At 32.2% G+C, this 19355-nt stretch overlaps 1 protein-coding gene and 1 long non-coding RNA gene across 3 annotated transcripts in view; one reads left to right on the top strand and one right to left on the bottom strand.

Annotated features, from left to right (window-relative positions):
* The window catches only part of Cont (Contactin), a 51639-nt gene extending 33050 nt beyond the window's left edge, over positions 1–18589 (top strand). The window contains exons 16-24 of the mRNA XM_089233214.1: positions 336–494; positions 1539–1774; positions 2195–2438; positions 4430–4551; positions 9987–10176; positions 10650–10765; positions 11251–11437; positions 12626–12731; positions 16854–18589. Of these exons, the coding sequence (XP_089089340.1) occupies positions 336–494; positions 1539–1774; positions 2195–2438; positions 4430–4551; positions 9987–10176; positions 10650–10765; positions 11251–11437; positions 12626–12731; positions 16854–16863 (1370 nt within the window). The 3' untranslated portion in view covers positions 16864–18589. The remainder of the gene's footprint in view (positions 1–335; positions 495–1538; positions 1775–2194; positions 2439–4429; positions 4552–9986; positions 10177–10649; positions 10766–11250; positions 11438–12625; positions 12732–16853) is intronic.
* LOC149085284 (uncharacterized) overlaps positions 12987–19355 on the bottom strand; it is a 49583-nt gene continuing 43214 nt past the window's right edge. For both annotated transcript variants that reach the window (XR_016192830.1, XR_016192829.1), the window contains one exon: positions 12987–13378. This is a non-coding gene — a long non-coding RNA (uncharacterized LOC149085284). The remainder of the gene's footprint in view (positions 13379–19355) is intronic.

Raw genomic sequence — 19355 nt, 5'->3', positions numbered from 1 at the left:
GTTAATTATAAAAGACTTATGCATATTAATATTTATGCATTTTATTATGTGTTTGGTTGTATGTTATAAATTTTCTGTGCAGGAAATCCTTGCTGAATTAAGATTTTTTTTCAGTTTATTATTTTTTAACAGTTTATTCAAATAACCTGAAATTCTCTAGGGATTTTTTACTGTCAGAGCTCTACAGGAACAGATTGTGATGATATAATAGATATCACTTGCTATGTTTGGTTTTGTTTTTTATGTTTAAGAGGAATTTATACAAAACATAGGAAAAACCATAGATTTCTTTTACTCTTATGTCATAATTTTAATTTTTCACATATTTATTTTAGGTCCACCTGGGGCACCGGGAGCAGTTCTTGCTGAAGAATTGACAGCAACATCGGGAAGGGTGCATTTCAGTGATGGCTCTACAAATGGTAGTCCGATTCAAAGCTACACAATTGAAGGCAGAACAAACCACAATTCATCATGGGTTATTCTGCGAAATGGTAATTCAAAATAGAAAACTAACAAATTCTGAACTTCTCAAATTCTGCACATCTTAAAATTTATATGTTCTGGAACCAGTTTTTTATATAGCACTCATCAACCTTTGAATGACTACGTGATTGACCATGTGAATGAAATTAGTTTTTTTTCGTTGTTTATCTTTAGGCAAAATGAATATTTAATGTTAGTAAGAAAAAAAATGTATTTATCCTTTCACTATACTGACAATACATTAAAGTACCATTAATTTTTTAACCTCTAACATCTCCAGGGCCCCACTTGTCCTATTTTTCCTACTTTTCAGCAAATCCTGTCAACTAAATTTGTGTAATTTTTTTTTTAATGAAGAGGGAATCCTAAACAGCCACCATAAACAGATTTCAGTTAACCCAATCATCAACCTCTTGGTTCAACGCCAGTCCTGTTATAAGTTCTTGAGACAGCGCATCAGGAGTCTGCATTTCTGCTCCTTTTTGAAATTTAAACTTTAAATTAAATTCTTGTAAAATCAATGTCCATCTACTTAACCTCCCCTTCAGCTGTCTGGCTTGCAAACACCGAGAAATAGCTTGATGATCGGTGGCAATGATGGCTGGTTCCTTTCCAAACTAAAATCTAAATTTTTGGCATGCCCATATTACAGCTAGTCCCCTCAAGATCAGTAACACTAATTTTTTTTTCAGATTTGTTTAAAGTTCTACTGGCATAGGCGAGTGGTCTGTCATTTTCTCTCTTTACTTGATGTAATACAGCTCCTAAACCATCAATACAAGCATCTGTATATATTTTTAAGTGACAGACAGTTTTTCTGGTAGTCAACGCAGGAGGTTCACAAAGACTTTGTTTCAATTTTTCAGATGCCTCCTGCTGATACTCAGTCCATACAAACCTTTTATTTTTGTTAATAACATATACAATAGTTGAAAAGAGAAGGTAGGCTTTCACGGCCAGAGTTTATATTAAATTAATGCTGTTATGCCGAGTTCTAAATTGTTTTGTAGCAGACTTTTCTATTATTCTAAATTATTTATACTTATGAATAGCAACCGACAAATGGAAAATAAAGTCTGACATTGGGCGTAAAGAAGTTGAATTATTCAATGTGCTTTCGCCATGGTCAATATACGAGTTTCGTGTATCTGCAATCAATGCTCTAGGAATTGGAAAACCAAGTACCCCAAGTCCTCAATACAATACTGACAAAGACCGACCTCACATCGCTCCAGCTAATGTTGGTGGAGGTGGAGGCAAAACTGGAACACTAACAGTAACATGGGATGTAAGTTTTTGAATATTTTTGGTGCAAGTAGGCTATTTTTCATTATTTTTTAATTTTAGGAGTTGGAGATTTATTTTCTAAGATGACAAAATTTATGCTTATGATATTTTAAATTCTCTTATAAAGTTTTTTTCCCATTCTAGGAGTATATCGCAGGAGCATAAAATAATACTTACTCTCAGGGAAAAAAATGATTTTTCCTTGAAACGTATAATATTTATAGATATTTAGTCTTTATTACTAAACAGCTTATGCAAAATAATTGCAGGAAATATAGGCCTGTATATACTCCTGTTTGTGTCAAGTAAGAACTAGGATGAAAACTTGTGTATTCTGATGCTCATCTTTTTTCTGCTTTGAATTTCCAGTTGTCTACAATCAGTCATAAAATAATAGACTTGAATTTTTTGTTTTTTTAAGCCATTGCCCAGTCAGGATTGGAATGCTCCAGAAATTTGGTATAATGTGTCATATAAACCAGCTGATATGAATAATGTCAAATTCGAAGAACTATCACTTAGAAAGTGGGGAAACATAGGATTGCATGTCGTTCATGTGGGTGAAGAAAATTACTATAAGCCATATATAGTTAAGGTTCAAGCTATAAACAGCATTGGACCAGGACCATATAGCCAAGAAGTTGAAATTTATTCTGCTGAAAACAGTATGAAATTTTTATTTTTTGATTAAAAATTCAATTCCCTAAAATTCTATGAATAACAAGCTCTAGTATGATTGAATTTCTATAAGTAGATATTGTTTAACATATTCTACCTATTTCCCCTTCCTCCTTTCTTAGCCAGTTATTTTGACTTGTGAGTAACCTCTGCTATATGAAGTTATTTTTGTCTTTTGCTTTCTATGCTACTGAAGGAGGAACTTCATATAATTCCATATAGATGTTTAGCTTTTGTTGTTGGAATGTTAGTGTTAGAGCCTGTATGAAAGCATGATAGATCACTGAACAACCCGTAGAAAAGTGTCCAGCTAGTCATGGCAACCACTCATTTTTTTATACCTATATTTTCCTTTGAAGATAACACCCATTGTGTGTTGAAACCAGGGCTGGGTTTTTGACATCAAAAACAATACCTACTTTTTTGCATAATGCAATGTTTTATTGTTAAACACCAATTTATTACAATAATTGAAATCAAATATTAATTATCATTTGCAACTTTGCAAAGGGAAAAACAGAAAACTTATTGTGCATCTAACTTAAGTTAACTTTAGTGTATCTATACCATAATATAGGGTCGTTATAACGATTGCCGACTGTATTTACTTACAGTGCTGTCCAAAACCTTGCCAACCTTGACTTTCAAATTTTGGACAGCTAAAGAGTCTCAAAAGAGTAAAGGCAGTTTCTATAGTGTATTAGTAATCCTATAAAGACTGTTCAAAAAAAAATTGTGTTCTCAAGGAAGTTTCAACTGTTTTAGGGAAAAATTTGGGCTGCTGATTTCAAAACTGAATGTACTTATGCTGGATTAGCTCTAGTTTTTGAAATAATACATATTGTCGCTATTTCAATGTAGTCTGAAGTCACTAATTTTTTTGTTAAATTTTTACTTTCCTATTTATCTTCCTATTCCATTCAATATATTATTTTATTTGTATCACCATCAGACATCACTGGTCTGTATGTATTGATATTGAGTTTGTTATTGATTTACATTTTTCACAGTTTCAATGTGATTTTTTAAGCTGCTTATGTATCACCATTGAGATTTAATTTTCATTTCATCTTAAAAACTGGAGCCAGTGTGATATAAAACCAATTCCAGATTTGGATTCAGTGCCCCAAAATCACCCTGAAATGACTGGAATATCTTCTGGAACAAAATCAATGCATGCAATCAGTGTATTTTTTTATGGAAATTTTTTTTATTGAAAAACATTAAAATCATTTTTTATTGAAAAACATTAAAATCATTTTTTATTGAAAAACATTAAAATCATTTTTTATTGAAAAACATTAAAATCATTTTTTATTGAAAAACATTAAAATCATTTTTTATTGAAAAACATTAAAATCATTTTTTATTCAAAAACATTAAAATCATTTTTTATTGAAAAACATTAAAATCATTTTTTATTGAAAAACGTTAAAATAATTTTTTATTGAAAAACGTTAAAATAATTTTTTATTGAAAAACATTAAAATAATTTTTTATTGAAAAACGTTAAAATCATTTTTTATTGAAAAACGTTAAAATAATTTTTTATTGAAAAACATTATTTGAGGTTTTGACAGTTTTTTAAATCCATTAGTCTGCTGTTTCTAATGACTTAGTCAAGGCAGATAACACGATTTAGAAAAAATGAATAGGAAAATTTATCATCCTCTTTGGGAGTTTGTTATATTCATTGCATATAAATATTTCAGACTTGAATTAACATTTATTTGAGTGGTTTTATCCATTTATCTTGAGTTTTCTCATATTAATGTAAGGAGATGGAGGCTACAAAAAATTATCCACTTAAATTGTTTGTCCAGTTATTCAATATCCGCTTAGAAAGGTTTGACTATATTTTATCACTCGATCTTTTATCTATTTTTTATCTATATAAAATATATCACTTTTTTATCTATATAAAATATATCACTTTTTTATCTATATAAATTCTTATGTGAATCTTCATATATGTTAGTGCCTCAAGTCCAGCCAAGTCAAGTTTATGCATTGCCATTCAATAGTACAGCCTTCAATGTTACATGGGCACCATTGGAGCAAGATCGTGAGAAAATTAGAGGAAAATTGATCGGCCATAGAGTAAGCATGATTAAACAATTTTTTAAGCATATCATATGTTGCATGCTGATGATCTGGTGTTCTTACTTAATACTAGGAAGCTAAGGGTTTTTCACTGTGAACATTTTTGCTGCAAACATTATCTCAATAATATCTGTAAATATCAGGATTAGCTCACTTTTCAGCAAGATGTCAGGCCTAATTGTAATTCCTAGTTCCTTGTTTCCCAAAGTGGGCAATGGAAAGAGCTGAGGGCGATAAGAGAAAAAATTTCTCTGAAGAGGGGGGGGGGGCAATGAAACAAAAAGTTTGGGAAACTATATCCTAGTGTAATCCAATATAGATTCTTTCTCAGGAAAGAAAGCAGTTTTATACATGGGTGATTCTCACAAAATTAGCCTAAATTGTGTCCCCACAGTTTACACTAAAAATATTTGACACAGAACTTTTTTATTGTTAATTTATATTTATATTCCAGTTTCTCAAAAGTTGTCACTCTGTTTTAATTTTTTCAATGAATACAAATACCACAACAGACAAAAATGCCCAACGAGGTGGCTGAAAAAAGATGCCCATAGAAAATGTGGATGCCATAAAAAATATGAATGTCTAATATACATCCAAACTATATCAAAAATACAGCAACCCAATAAGAGCAATAGAAAACCAATAATTATGATAAAATATAAATATACTACCCATAAAAAATTAGTTGTCTCACACAGTATGGATAGCTTCTCGATTTAAAGAAAAAAAGTATTCTTTTGTTTCAACAATATATATTTTTAGGACCAGTATACCTTTATACTTAATCTTTTTTATAATTTCAAATATTTTTATATCAATAGTTTATAGTCAAATGAAAATTTTCCCCAGCTTTCTTTTCCATTCATGACATTTGGAAAACATTGGTTCAAGTTTTACAATACCAGTTGCCACCTGTCAAATTTTGCATTGAGAAGGTTAAGAAAAATGTAGTGATCACTTGAACCTTGTTTTAAATCAATTAGAATTGTAAATTCACAAATTAAGTTTATTCAAGAAAAAAGAGGTGTTTCTATCAAATGTCCTTCTCCTGGCTACTTTTGTTTTTGTGAGAAATATATAATTGAAAATTATTTTCACTTCACCTCATGTTTCAGTTTAGAGCAGAGGTCTTCCATGTTTCAGAATTCCACAGTTGGCCAAATTGAAACTTCCCACGGGTCACTAATTCATATAATTTAGTGCTATCTTAATTGACTGGGCCAATGGGGCTTCCAGTTAATTGAAGACTTTCATTTATTCTGAAATTATTTCTTTCATTAATTATCAATTTTGATTAGTTTTGAAATATTTTTTTTCACTAATTCTGGAAAAGTTTTTCATTAATTACTGATTAAATTAATTAACTCTGAGATTAATTTCGATTTGAAATCACTTTAAATGATTCTGAAATTACTTTCCTTCTCAGTATATCTTGAAATCATTTCTTTTAATTATTATGCAATTATTCATTTTTTGATTGTGACATAATTTTTTTAATAAACAAATCACAAAACACATATATATATATACACACAAATACAAACATATACATAGGTACAAACATAAAAACACATAAATACAAACACTTTGTGACCCCAAGGAACTTGGTAAGTCCATCAGAAATTACAAAATTATTTCTCTTATTGATTTATAAGTTATTGTTTTCACTAATTCTGAAATAATTTGTTTCAAAAATTATAAAATTGTTTCTTTCAGTAACTCATCAATCCATCAATTTTATAATTATTTCTTTCATTAATTCTGGATTTTTATAGATTCTGGAATTATTTCTTTCATTTATATTCTAGAATTACGAATACAAATGCCACAACAGGCACATTGCCCAGTGAGGTGGCTGAAAAAGATGCCCATAAAAAGTATGGATGTCAAATACAACCAAAATACAGCAACCCAATATAAAAGCATATACAGGGTGTCCATAATTAAAATACCCTATTTTAAAGTAGCCTAAAGGCGAAACCAGTCATCAGAAAATTGTGGAATTTTGTGGAGGACTTCATGAAGTGAAGGGAATTTGTTTCAGGGGAGAAAAAAATAGTTGCACATGTCGTCACCAGAGGGTGTTTTATTAAAAAATAACACATTTAGGCAAATGTTAACAATTTTAACAATTATTAAACACTTTTAAAATTGTTACTGCAACAAAACATGTTCCACATGACGGCCATCATTTTCAGATACCATGTGAAATTGCAAGATAGCATGTTCCACAACTGACCAAAGTATGTGCGGGGAAATGTTCAGCATGTGGCGTGAAATGCTACCTTTAAAGTCAGGTAAAGTTCTTGGATTGTCACAACTTACCAGATGTTTCAAATTCCCCCAAAGCTAAAAATCGCATGGATTAAAGATCGGGGAGGCCATAGATTAGGGAAGTGCCGGCTGATGACACGTTCTGCTGTAAAATGTGTTTTAAGATAATTCTTAATACACACTGCAATGTGTGGAGGAGCTCAGTCTTGCATAAAGATTGTGTCTGCAAGGCTTGACATGCTTGCAGAGCTGGAAAAATTTTGTTCTGTAACAGCAATGCATATCGCTTCCCAGTGACTGAACGTGTCACTGGACCTGTAAAACGTAACTTCTCATAGAAGTAGGGACCAAGAATAAATAATGCAGTAAATCCACACCATACTGTCAGTTTTTGTGAATGCAACAAAACCTCTAAGATAGCATGCAGATTTTCTGGTTCCTAAATTTGGCAGTTACAATACAATACAAATACAACGCCACAACAGGCAAATTGCCCAACGAGGTGGCTGACTTAAGAACATCATGGATCCCCGAGCCATTTTTTGGAGGCCCTACCTACTACTACTACACCCCCTCCCCCCGGAACCCCGGTACAAGCGGTAATGTGCGTGTACGTATAGTGAAACCTGACGTGAAGTTTTGTTGTTTCTCTGTAATGCTTGTTATGTGTAGTGCTGCCATCTGCCACTAGTTTTTCTAACTATGAGTGAAGTGTTATGATTGAATGATTTATCGTTGTAGGACTGTTGCTCTCTGTGGCGAGACTTTTTAATGGGGAGATCGGCTCGCATTTGCGCCTTGAAGTTGGGAACCACAGAAAACCAACTTCAGCCGACCACCACTGTTGGGTTCGAACCCGGATCCTCGCATCGGGAGTCCATCACTATAACCACTCGACCACCACAGCAGTTCTAAGTATTGACTACACCATCCAAGTGGAAATGCACTTCGTCTGTCCAGAGGATATTCCAAGGCCATTCTGAATCTACCTCAACACGAGCTAGAAACTGCAGTCAGAATCGGAATCAAGCGTCATAATGATGTGAAAACAATTGCTGTACAAGTGAAAGTTTGTACGGATAATATTGGAGGATATTTTCCGCATGATCTTGTGGACAGTTGAATGTGGCCTATCCAACGCCTGACACGAGAATTTGAATCTCTGTCCTGTTCCACCTGAAGCGAAACCTGTACTGTGTCAATAGAAACAGGTTTTCTTCCTCTTCCAGAACAAACAGCCAATGATCCAGTGGTTTCAAATTTTATCATATTCCGAACATTTTTAACATTCATTGGACCTCTTCGAATCCTCCGCCAAGTCCGATATTTCCATAGAGCAGTTACCGCGGAATTGCTGTTTTGGTGAAACAATTTGATGAAGAAAGTGCGATCTCGTAAACTTATCGTCATTGTAAGCAGCAAACACATTGAGGAACAAGATCTCCGCGAATGTTTCTAGGTTTTATAACAGCTGATGTGTGACATCACATAAATTTACATGTTTACTACAGGTATTCAAAGTGAAATACCCTCTGGTGGCGACATGTGCAACTAATTTTTTTCCCCCTGAAACAAATTCCCATTGCTTCATGAAGTCCTCCACAAAATTTCTCACTTCTCTGATGACTGGTTTCGCCTGTAGGCTACTGTAAAATAGGGTCTTTTAATTATGGACGCCCTGTATGTCACAAAAGAAAAAAATTTAATAATTAATATTATATAATGCACTACCCATAATAAAGATTATAGTTGTTTTAATCTAAGTATAGATAGCTTCTCAATTTATCCCACTCTGTTTATCATACTTCTTTTTAAATGTCAATTGTGTTCGAATTCATGCCCTCCCCCTGGGGGTAAGCTATTCCATTTATTAACCCTATTAGAGAAACTTCCTGCAACACCACAACCTGGAATTGTCCCTTACTAAACTATACTGGTGTTCCATGTCGAAGCAGTTGATCAACATTGTGTTGACCCATCCCATTGAAAATTTAAAACACTTCAGTCATGTCCCCGACACCTGCATTCCTCCAATGTATACATATTGAAGAGATTGAGTCTTTCTTCATAGCTCAAGCCTTGTGTGCTCACAAGAGCATGCATAGCTCTTCTCTGCATTCCCTTAACCAAGTCTATCCCTCTGTAGGTATGGTCTCCAAAACCTTACGTACTCCAGTCCAGGATGAACTAGGCCTCAGAAAAGCATAAGAATGACTTTAGGAGAACGAAAAGAGACCTTTTAAGAATAAAACACGCGAGCATTCTATTCAGTTTTTTTGGCCACTGCCTAACAATGTGCAGACAATGTAAGCTGCTCATCAATGAGAATTCCCAAGTTGCGTCAGGGATAGTAATACCATTCAACTCGTGAGTGGCATGTGAGTTGTTTGAACCAAAATGAACAACCTTGCACTTATCAACACTAAAGGTCATGCTCCATTCATTAATGCCACAATCATATTCAAGTTTGTCTGGAGCCTCACCCTATCGCTTGGATTCCTGACTACCCCGATTAGCTTCATAGCATCTGTGAATTTGCTAACAATCTTGTGAATATCCTGATCGAGTTTATCAATAAAAAGTGAAAAAGGTATGAGCCCAAGGACATTTTCTTGAGAGACTCCTCTCTTCACCCCTGTCCAGTCATAAGAATTCCCGTTCACCATGACCCGTTGTGTGACCTACCTTTCAACTATGATTCGATCCAATTCAACAATTTGCCCCTGATCGCAATCTCATGTAAATGCTTCAAGAGTTTAGTATTGTTTAAATTGGACCCGATCAAATGCCTTCTGGAAATCTAGAATAAACAACATCAACGTTTTTGCAGTTTCCCAAAGCCTATATTATTCAAAGTCTTTCAAATAACCACACCAACTAACATTGACATTGATAATTCTTTCAACGATTCTGGAGAAAAAAAATAGCCCCATGCCTAAAGTTGGCACAGTAGATGAACAAGTTTAAATTGGAAGTTAGCGAAAACCTCAAGAAAATAGTTCTTACCACCTGTAAGTAAATGAGAGAAATACATATGCATGGGTCTCACTGACCCAACACCTGCACTCATACGTTAAATAACATGAAAAATTATCGGAAACAGTAAAATTTCTTGCTGCATGTGTACTTATAAAAAATCACTTTTTTCTGTACAGATCAAATATTGGCAAAATGGTAAAGATCAAGAAGTTGATTCTCTCATTCTTTTAAAAAGAGGTCTTGAAAATTGGGGTTTGATAGTTGGATTACAGCCTAACACAGAATACTACGTAGCTGTGATGGCTTATAATGATGCTGGAAGTGGTGTTGAAAGTGAGCCATTTTTGGCTAGAACATTTAAATCAGGTCAGCTATTACTTAAATATTTGAATACTAAGTTCCATTTCTTATTAATGTTTTTTTACTACAGCATACATGCATATAATTATTTGCTATTGGTAATTTCTTGAAAATCATATTCATGCTTGGTAACCCAAAGGCCCATGCAAAAACTTGATTAAATTTGCATAGACTTTCACTGCTGATGCCTAATCAGAATTAAAAAATTATGGGGCTATTTGGACCTGGTTTTTCATTACTTCCTAACATTGCATTCACAGCTACAGCAGCTATTTTCAAAGTTGAAATTACACAAAGAGAGTCCATATTATTGAGGAGATCAAACAAAATTTATTGCGTACCCTCATTTAGAAAAAAAATATTTTGCAAACATTTTTATTACCTTTGGTGTGTGTAATACAGAATTTATCTAAGATTGCACCATTTGAGCAGAGGATTAGCTACAGTAAAAAAAAAATTTAACTTTTATTTTTTCTCAGCTCCTCTAAGGCCACCCACTAATGTGAAAGTCGAAGCTATAAGCCCAGTCAGCGTTTTAGTTACATGGAGAGGTGTACTTCCAACGACAGATGAAGAACCTATTATTGGATACAAGGTACATTTGATTGCTTTGTATATTTGAACATGATACAGAGTTGATGTCCATTTTTACAAACTGGTACGGGCATGAACTATTGGTTTGTAAATAGGAAAGATGCTTGGCATATTGTTTATGACAAGAAGACTTGTATGTAAAAACATTTTGGTTCATAAATTGGAGGTTTGTAAAATCGAGCATTAACTGTATAAAAGTTCCCACTTTTATCGTTTCCAAAAGTTTAATAATAAACCTCAAAATAATTGATCTTGAGAGTTAATTTAAAATTATAACAAAAAATTCCTGAATTTTGTAGCATGCATCCTGAAATTGATTGCATTATCTTAGAAGCTTTTTGATGAAGCTTAATTTTCCTGTAATCATTTTTTCTTTATATTCTACACAGGAACATTAGAAGAAGAAATTATGCAAAGAAGAAATTTCATGAAGAAAAATAATTTGAAATATGAAATTGATTGCTAAATTTCATGTTTTTTTTGTAGGTCAGATATTGGGAATCAGATCAAGATATGACAGCTGCAAAAGAAGTGTACAGATTTTTAGATGGAAAAGATCTTGAAGCTGTAGTTTCTGGTCTTGTCCCAGGAAAAGTATACAAATTAAGAGTGTTAGCATTTAGCAATGGCGGTGATGGAAAAATGTCTTCGCCAGTTAGAGAATTCAAAATTGGTAAGATAATTATTGAAAAAAGAGGATTTCATGGTCAGATTTTATTTAACTCTTGTTACTTTTTGGGTAGATGTGGTAACCCACGTTGATAAGATACTCACTTAAAGTACCAAAGAATGTTTAAAGGTGTCGCGAGTTTGATACACGGTTTGTCCTTGTCAGAAACTTTCCTGACACGGGTACAACAGAAATGACAACATGACCGCAGAAAAGATTACTACAGTAGGGAGTCCCACATCTAGGAGTTAGCGCACCAACCTCTCTGTGACTATAAAAAAAAGGCTGCTGTTCAGAATCTGCAATAAATTGTTGGTCCCAGTCTAATTAGCCTTCATATACAGAAAATGACCCTGTTGTGCGACAAAAAAGATCAACTTTCTGGGTTGCTATATTGTGGTCTAGTCATTTGAATAACAGACATTTTGTCCACCATTATAGCAGACACCTTTAATGAGAATCTCTTCCGCAGTCGTGGACAAAAATACCTTTGATTGAAACAACTCAACCACCCATAACAACCAGAAAGTTATAATAGTTTAAGATAATTGTTGTTGATCCATGATTGCTACCACTCAATATCATTTTGCTTAGTAAAGTGTGATGATTGACCAAAAGTAAGTGTTTCAAAAATTGAAACTTCTTTTAGTTCAAATGACTGATAATTCTGAGGTTGAATAAAAAAGTTGGTAAAATATAAGAATTTTTTTTTTTTGTACATTTTAATGTTAGAAAAAAGTTTCTTAGAAGTGGTGGTTGAGGAAAATTTTGAATTTGTAGAAAAAGCTTGGTGATTTGCTCAATCATCTCCTGTTGATTTGAGTTACAGACATCTGATAGAATTCTTAAAAAATTACTTATAGATGCCGTATGAATATAATGTTCTAGTTTTTTTTTTCTTTTCATTATTCTTCTATTCTCTGATAGATTTGTTTGTATACTCTATTCCCCTCCCCTCATTCTATTGGCTCTAGGAAAACTTTGTGTTTGGGTGCTACATATCTTTCACACAAAAAAAAATTTTTAAACTTCCTGGGGGAAAAAAAATTTCCTGCTTGCGCACTGAGAGAAGAATAATTGTTGTTGATCCTACTATTTGTATAGTTAGAGGGTTAATATTAGGTGTGCAATAGTCTATTGGAATTTGTTTTAATCATTTAAGTTAATTAATTATTTTGTTTTCTTTCTTAGATGGTGCATCATCATCATATCTAAGGTCATCAAGCCAAGATAATCATTCAAAACCACATCTATTACTTATGGTGCTTTTTCTCACTTTTACATATTGGTTGAACAGGTGAGATTTATTCTGAAATTTCAAAAATCCATGTATTTTAATAGTTTGAAAGAAGATTAATAAATTACTGATAGCTGAAAGTGTTAGTACAGCAAAACCCTTGTTTCGTGGATACTGACAGGACAAAAAAATGTGTTCATAAAAAAGTGGTGACTAAAAAACGGGGTTATTGAAATTTATTCAGCCATAACAGAAAGATGACCTTTAAGAGGCCACTGTATGCCCCACCAGAACTCAAGGACATGTAGTGTGAATTTGAATTGAATATTTATTGTTTGAGCCCTAGCTCATTACAATACTACAATGCAACAATCAGAAACGATAACATTAATTCGTATTAGTGACAAAACACAGCTATCTAATACAAAAACATTTTTCTAATGCGAGAAGAGGGAGATAACAAAATTGGGGAAAAATAAATAAATAATAAAAAATTCACAAACCTCGATCAAGGTATGTGAGGGGGTTAACATGCACATATTTACATATATACGCACATATTTTTCACATTTATATCGTTTTACAAGATGAGCGATTTATTGATCAAAGGATCCCTTATTCAAAGATAAAAGGATGAGATTAGATCGAATTTCCTCATGCAGCTCTTCCAGTCAGTTTCAGATCGTGCAAGACTTAAAATTGGGAAGCTACAAAATAAATATATAAAGATAAAATAAGTAAATAATAATAATAAAGAGATATATATAAGATCACTGGTCTCCATAGAGGGAACGCAAACCATGAACAGCTCTTAAAAAATAAAAAATATGTTTTATTTCAATATTATTCAGTGTCGTGATATCTTTTATGTTTAAGGTAATGTTGCTGAAGTATCGCCTTCTATAGGATGCGTAGGTTGGACACTCCAAAAATAAATGTTTCCATGTTTCCAATTGATTAAGGTTGCAGAAAGTACAATTTTTTAATGGGTCAATACAAATAGTTTGATTTGGATTCAGGCTGACTCTTGGGCTGCCAAAACGCAATTGAACCAAGACTCTTTTAAAACAAATTTTGCAGTTATTTATTAAATAATCTTCCAAACCAAAGGAGTTTTTTATTGTTCTATAAAAAGGTGACCCATAGCAAGATTGTAGATATTGTGTGTCAAGCTGGATACTTTGTGAGATTAGAATGTTTACAATAAGGGGTATATGTTGTTTAATTGTTGTGGGATCTTGAGAAAATTTAAGAAAGCTGAAGCCAGTTTCATCGAAGATTTTCCAAACGTCGAGGAGCCAGTTATTTACATTATTAAGGTTATTCAAAGCTTTACGTCTAAGTTCCAACAAGCATATTTTTGTAAATCTAGTGTCATTCATTGCAAGGATACGAAGATAAAACTTTAAAACCAGCTTTTTTAGCAAGACTGAGACTCTTGGCTGGCCCAATTCCATTCTAATCATATAACCTGGTATATTATATGGAATGTATGGAATCTTTTTTGCGAACATACTCCAAACATTGCGAACATTTTCCAAACGTTGAGGAGCCAGTTATTTACATTATTAAGGTTATTCAAAGCTTTACGTCTAAGTTCCAACAAGCATATTTTTGTAAATCTAGTGTCATTCATTGCAAGGATACGAAGATAAAACTTTAAAACCAGCTTTTTTAGCAAGACTGAGACTCTTGGCTGGCCCAATTCCATTCTAATCATATAACCTGGTATATTATATGGAATGTATGGAATCTTTTTTGCGAACATACCAAAGGTATTTTCAAATTCATCAATAAATTTAATTGCCCAGATTGGTGAACCATATGATAAAACTGATAGTATTAGGACTTTGAACAGTTTCGCAGAAACTAAGAAAGAGTTTATCTTTGTATTTATCAAAATTGGCATAGTTTTTCGGATAGCAATTTTAGCTTTTGACATGAAAAGTTTTTTTGCTAGTCCAAAAGAACCAGTATTCGTAAAAGGAACTCCAAGGTAAGTGTAATTTGACACCACCTCCAGGGAAGTATTTCGGTACGACCAACTCTCGTATGTCTTCAATTTACCGGATCTTCTGCAGACCATAATCTTAGTTTTATTTAAGTTTCATTTAGATGGAAATCATTACAGAAAGTTTCTAAAATATTGATTTTTCTTTGTAAGTTAATTGGCGAATCTGCCACAATGACCATATCGTCCGCGAATAATAACGTGTGTATTGCTGTATTTGACTCAAGCTGCAGAGATGCCACATCTGAATTATTTAATCGATTAATTAAATCCAAAATATATAAATAAAACAATGTCGGACTTAGCGTTTCTCCCTGCAGTAGGCCTTTCTGTATTTGGATCCTTTCAGTGGGGCCAAAGTCAGACTTTATTATTAATGATGCCTTATAATATATGAAGGACATGTAGTGTGGACCCACTTTCATATTGAAGTTTTGTTACCTCTTTCAAATTTTGTTATTTGTCCATGTTATTTTTGATCCCTCATAATGAATAATTAATTTCCTGGTAGTTTTTAAAAGAAATTTCTAACTATTTTTTAACCAAAAATTGCTATTACATTATTTATAATTTACAAATACCTTTCTACAATGAATATCTATAATAATTATGTGGTTTTTTTTTCATCTTGAAGATAATCAGCATGGTTTTAGCTGTACTAAATGAATCATAAATTTTTCAAGAAATCTTTAGTTACTTTCTTTTTAACTATTTAACAAAATTTTAATTATTTAACAAAATCCATCAAGGGATCTGACTGATCCATACTTGTGGACACAAAAAATTTTGTAGAAATACGCAATCATTGTTGTTATTCAAAACTAACTTAACTTATATATAATTCACAATTAATTTACTCAACGTAACATGATTAAATTAACTTAGACAAAGTCTAAGTGCTAAACATTTATCTTGTGTAAATTTTTATTTAAAAGAGGAGGTTTATATAACCTTTTTATGATCAAAAAACATATATCATCCAAATGCCAGTGGAATGAATTCAAGTAAGAGTTCACTCTGGTTTCTGTCCTCTCTTTTGATTACCCAAAGCTTTGTTATAACCTTACAATTTTTTTTTTCCTTTAGGTTTTTTGTATACCCTGATAGTGATTTTTTTTCCGTGCATATGATGCATCTTATAAGAGTGATAGAGAACAGGGGTGAGGTTGAAAAAACATTCAACTTTGTACCTACCTTATCTATTATACTATCTTACTCTTTCATTTGGTTTTTCCCCTTCCCTTTTTTTAACGTGCAGTTATATTAGGACAAGGTTATTATATTTATTGACGATTCATCAAATAGAGAGAATCCGAATTTCTTGCCAATTCGCTTATAAGCAAAGGTGCTAAAGAAGGAGCTCGTACTGGCTATGAAAAAGCAACTCCTCAAAAATAATTCAAATAATTTCTTAAGAAAGGAGATGATCTTGAATTATGACTTACAAAAATATTTTAGGATCATTCTCATGGAAATAAGACAGAATTGTGTCCCCAGCAATTTATATAAAATTTATTCATTTTTTGAACTGTTTTTTTTTTTTAATTTCCTGCTCATATTTGGGTCTAAAACTCATGCTCATCTCCATTTTATTATTTTTCATCAATAAAGTTATACAATAAATTAAACAATTTGTTTTCGTAAGAAAATGTTAGTGCTGAAATATCAAAGTGCCTCAAGAGATTTTCCTATCTCACAACATACTTGAAATTAAATTATTTTTTTTCAGCATGAGTTTTGAATATGCTTAGCTACTGACTTATGTGATCACAAAGAAGTGTCATTTTTTTTCATTTGTGATTGACATTAAGTTTTGAGTAATAATTTTGTCGTTTTTCTTTTCTTTGTCAGATTTCATAAAAACGACCCTTGATTAAAAAAATTAAATTGTGTTAAATTATCATGACTACTCAAATAATTTTTCACTCAAATATTTTTTCTTCGCAGTTTTCAATCCTCCAGACGGAACAATGTAGAAATAAATTAATTGGGAAAAGTTTGAATAAAGAATTATTTTCCTTTTTTTTTTCAAAAATTAAAATTGACTGTTTGATAATTAGTGAAATTGAAACTGTTGAGTTATCACATAGTTTTGCCAACTTATTCATGGCTTTACCAAAATGATGATATGCATTGATGATGTGTTATTAAAGATAGTATTTATTTGATAGGTCTTTATGAACATAGTTGTGATTTTCCAAGAATCTCGGGCGGATATTTGTTATTACAAATTCTTCTACAAGTCAAGTGCTCGTGTGATTTTGTTTCTTAGTTTCTGAATGCATTTCAATTAAGAAATTCCAGTTGGTTAGTGATATATTGTTTGTTTTTCTTTCTGAACTAAACTTTTAGCCACCAAAAAAAATGTATTTGAATTTAGAGAATCTCAACCAAGTTTTATATTTTTAATTTATATCTATTGTTCAGTTTTATGTCTGATATATTTCTGGATATTTTCTTAGTACTTTTACAAATTAAGTGATGCATAGTTTTGATCTAGGCATAGTGAGATTCAAAGGGCAGTTTCTTTCAGCAATGTTCTATTGCATGTTTTTCTAAACAGGGTTCATTTCATTTTCTCTGATTATTAAGATTATATTTTTACATATAGTAGGCACTTCTCATATAGAGCCTGTAAAATCTGCTAGTTATATTGATAACTAAAAAAAGTCTTATTCTATTCTAACTTATTTTATGTATGCAGTCAATGCTCGTTATAATGACCATTTTGTTATAATGATCGGTATGAAAGGTCCTAAATATTTGCATATTTACACCATGTTCTTTTTTAACCAATATAACAACCAGTAAATATCATTCAATACATTACAATGACCGAACTCGGCTCACCCCTCCTTGCTTTTTTTCCCAAAGAAATAGACAAAATCCATCATAGAATGAGTTTGACTTTGACATTTAATGCTTGGAGAAGAAAGGGTATGGAACATAGATGGTTTAAAGAAAAGGAAAACCCGGTGGTTAAGTAGCGCCATCATTGGGAATTTTTCTTACCATTTATGTTTATTTTCTCATTTTGTGGCTCACTCCCACTTCCCACATGATTTTTTTTCTTATCGTAAATTTTATTGCACAATTTTACTTGATTCTTAGATAGAATATAGAGGCAAGTGAACTTATTTTGCTGCACGTAGTAAAAAATAAATGTAGGTTTCTGCCATAATATAGTATTTTTGTAAGCTGAAATGTATATACTATATCAATTTGAATTTATTTTATTAAATAACAGCTACGTTTGCAAACATGACACTGCCTAAGAGGCAAATGACTTCTTTTAATATGGCCTATGGCTTCTTATACAAATGTTTTTTTAAACATTTTTATTGCAGTATTGTAACAAAATGAAAGAATTTTTTATTTCAATTGCATCTATACAATATACAATTTTCCAGAGAAGCTAAACTTTATCATTTTTTCTTAATGTTTGATTTTTTGACCTCTCAACATAACGTCCGTTTTCCATGGAACAAAGGGAAGTTGTTATAACGAGCGTCAACTGTCTATACACCATTTATGCAGCTTTTTTCTCAGAGTTTTCTGTTTCAGAATGAAGTGTTGCTATGTGTTGGCTATTTTTCATATACTATCTACATTCCAAGCTCTTTTTACAATCATTATTTTATGTAGAAAAGTGATAAGTTATGTGTGATCATGATTTTGTACATGTATTGCAACTACTGAACATTCCGTCCATCTGTATAGCTGTATATATTCATGATTACGAATACAGATTTTTGACAGTTTTATTTTTCTGTATTATTTTTAATTGTCGTATATTTTAACAAGAACATATTTTTTTATTGTTAAGATTTGCGTACAAAAGTACTGTATTTACACAAATTTATTGTGAACATTCCTGAAATATTAAAGTATGGTGTGATTTTTCTCATCTCTTCTGTATTGAGTAATTTTAGTTCATAAAAATGTTCATACTTGTATTGGTTCTGTATCTTGATGTGTCAGATTAGCTTTCAAGTGCATCAAATGAGTTTTTACCTTAATATACGATTATAGCATTTCTAAAAATTGAAATCACCTTTTAGTTCTCTATATACAGAGGTAATGTATTAGCATCACTAACAAGCATCTAGTTAGCATATAAGTGTGGTTTTCAATCATAATTTGTTATGTTATAGGTTTTTTATCAGGTTGGTCAAAATTAGACCGACCTTCCTTGGATAACACTCCTTGTACTATAGCCCTTTTCAAGCTACCAATCACTCTTCTACTTGTAATGTCAACCAGTACCAATTTTTATGCTTTTTTCCTGCAAATAACACTATAATTTTGGGGAGAGGGGTTAGAACTTCTCCCCCCTTGCGTATTCGAGTGGATGTCCCTGCTGATCATAATATATCATATGCGGGTAATACACATACCAAATTTATCTCTTTTAAATTCAAATATCTCAGTGAATATTGCACTTATAAACATAGATGTTTTTTTGGGCACCAGGAGAGACGGCAAAAACTCTGATTGGGTTTGAGCATGGTGTCCATATAAAAAAGTTTTTAAAATTTTTTTAAATTTAATAACTACACAACCTCTTGCAACATGAATGATGTATCTGAGTTCTGTCAACACCTCCTTTGCTTACTGCAATTTGCAGCAAGCAGCCTTTTATTCCCCCCCCCCCCCAGCAATTTCAGCAATAA

Source organism: Pholcus phalangioides, unplaced genomic scaffold (assembly GCF_987345545.1).
Source record: "Pholcus phalangioides strain wild (caught in Gottingen) unplaced genomic scaffold, Ppha-v1.0 ptg000007l_1, whole genome shotgun sequence".
In the NCBI taxonomy this organism is placed as follows: Eukaryota; Metazoa; Arthropoda; class Arachnida; order Araneae; family Pholcidae; genus Pholcus; species Pholcus phalangioides.
The sequence above is the reverse complement of the archived record's forward strand: the minus strand, read 5'-3'. Positions and strand labels throughout refer to the sequence as shown.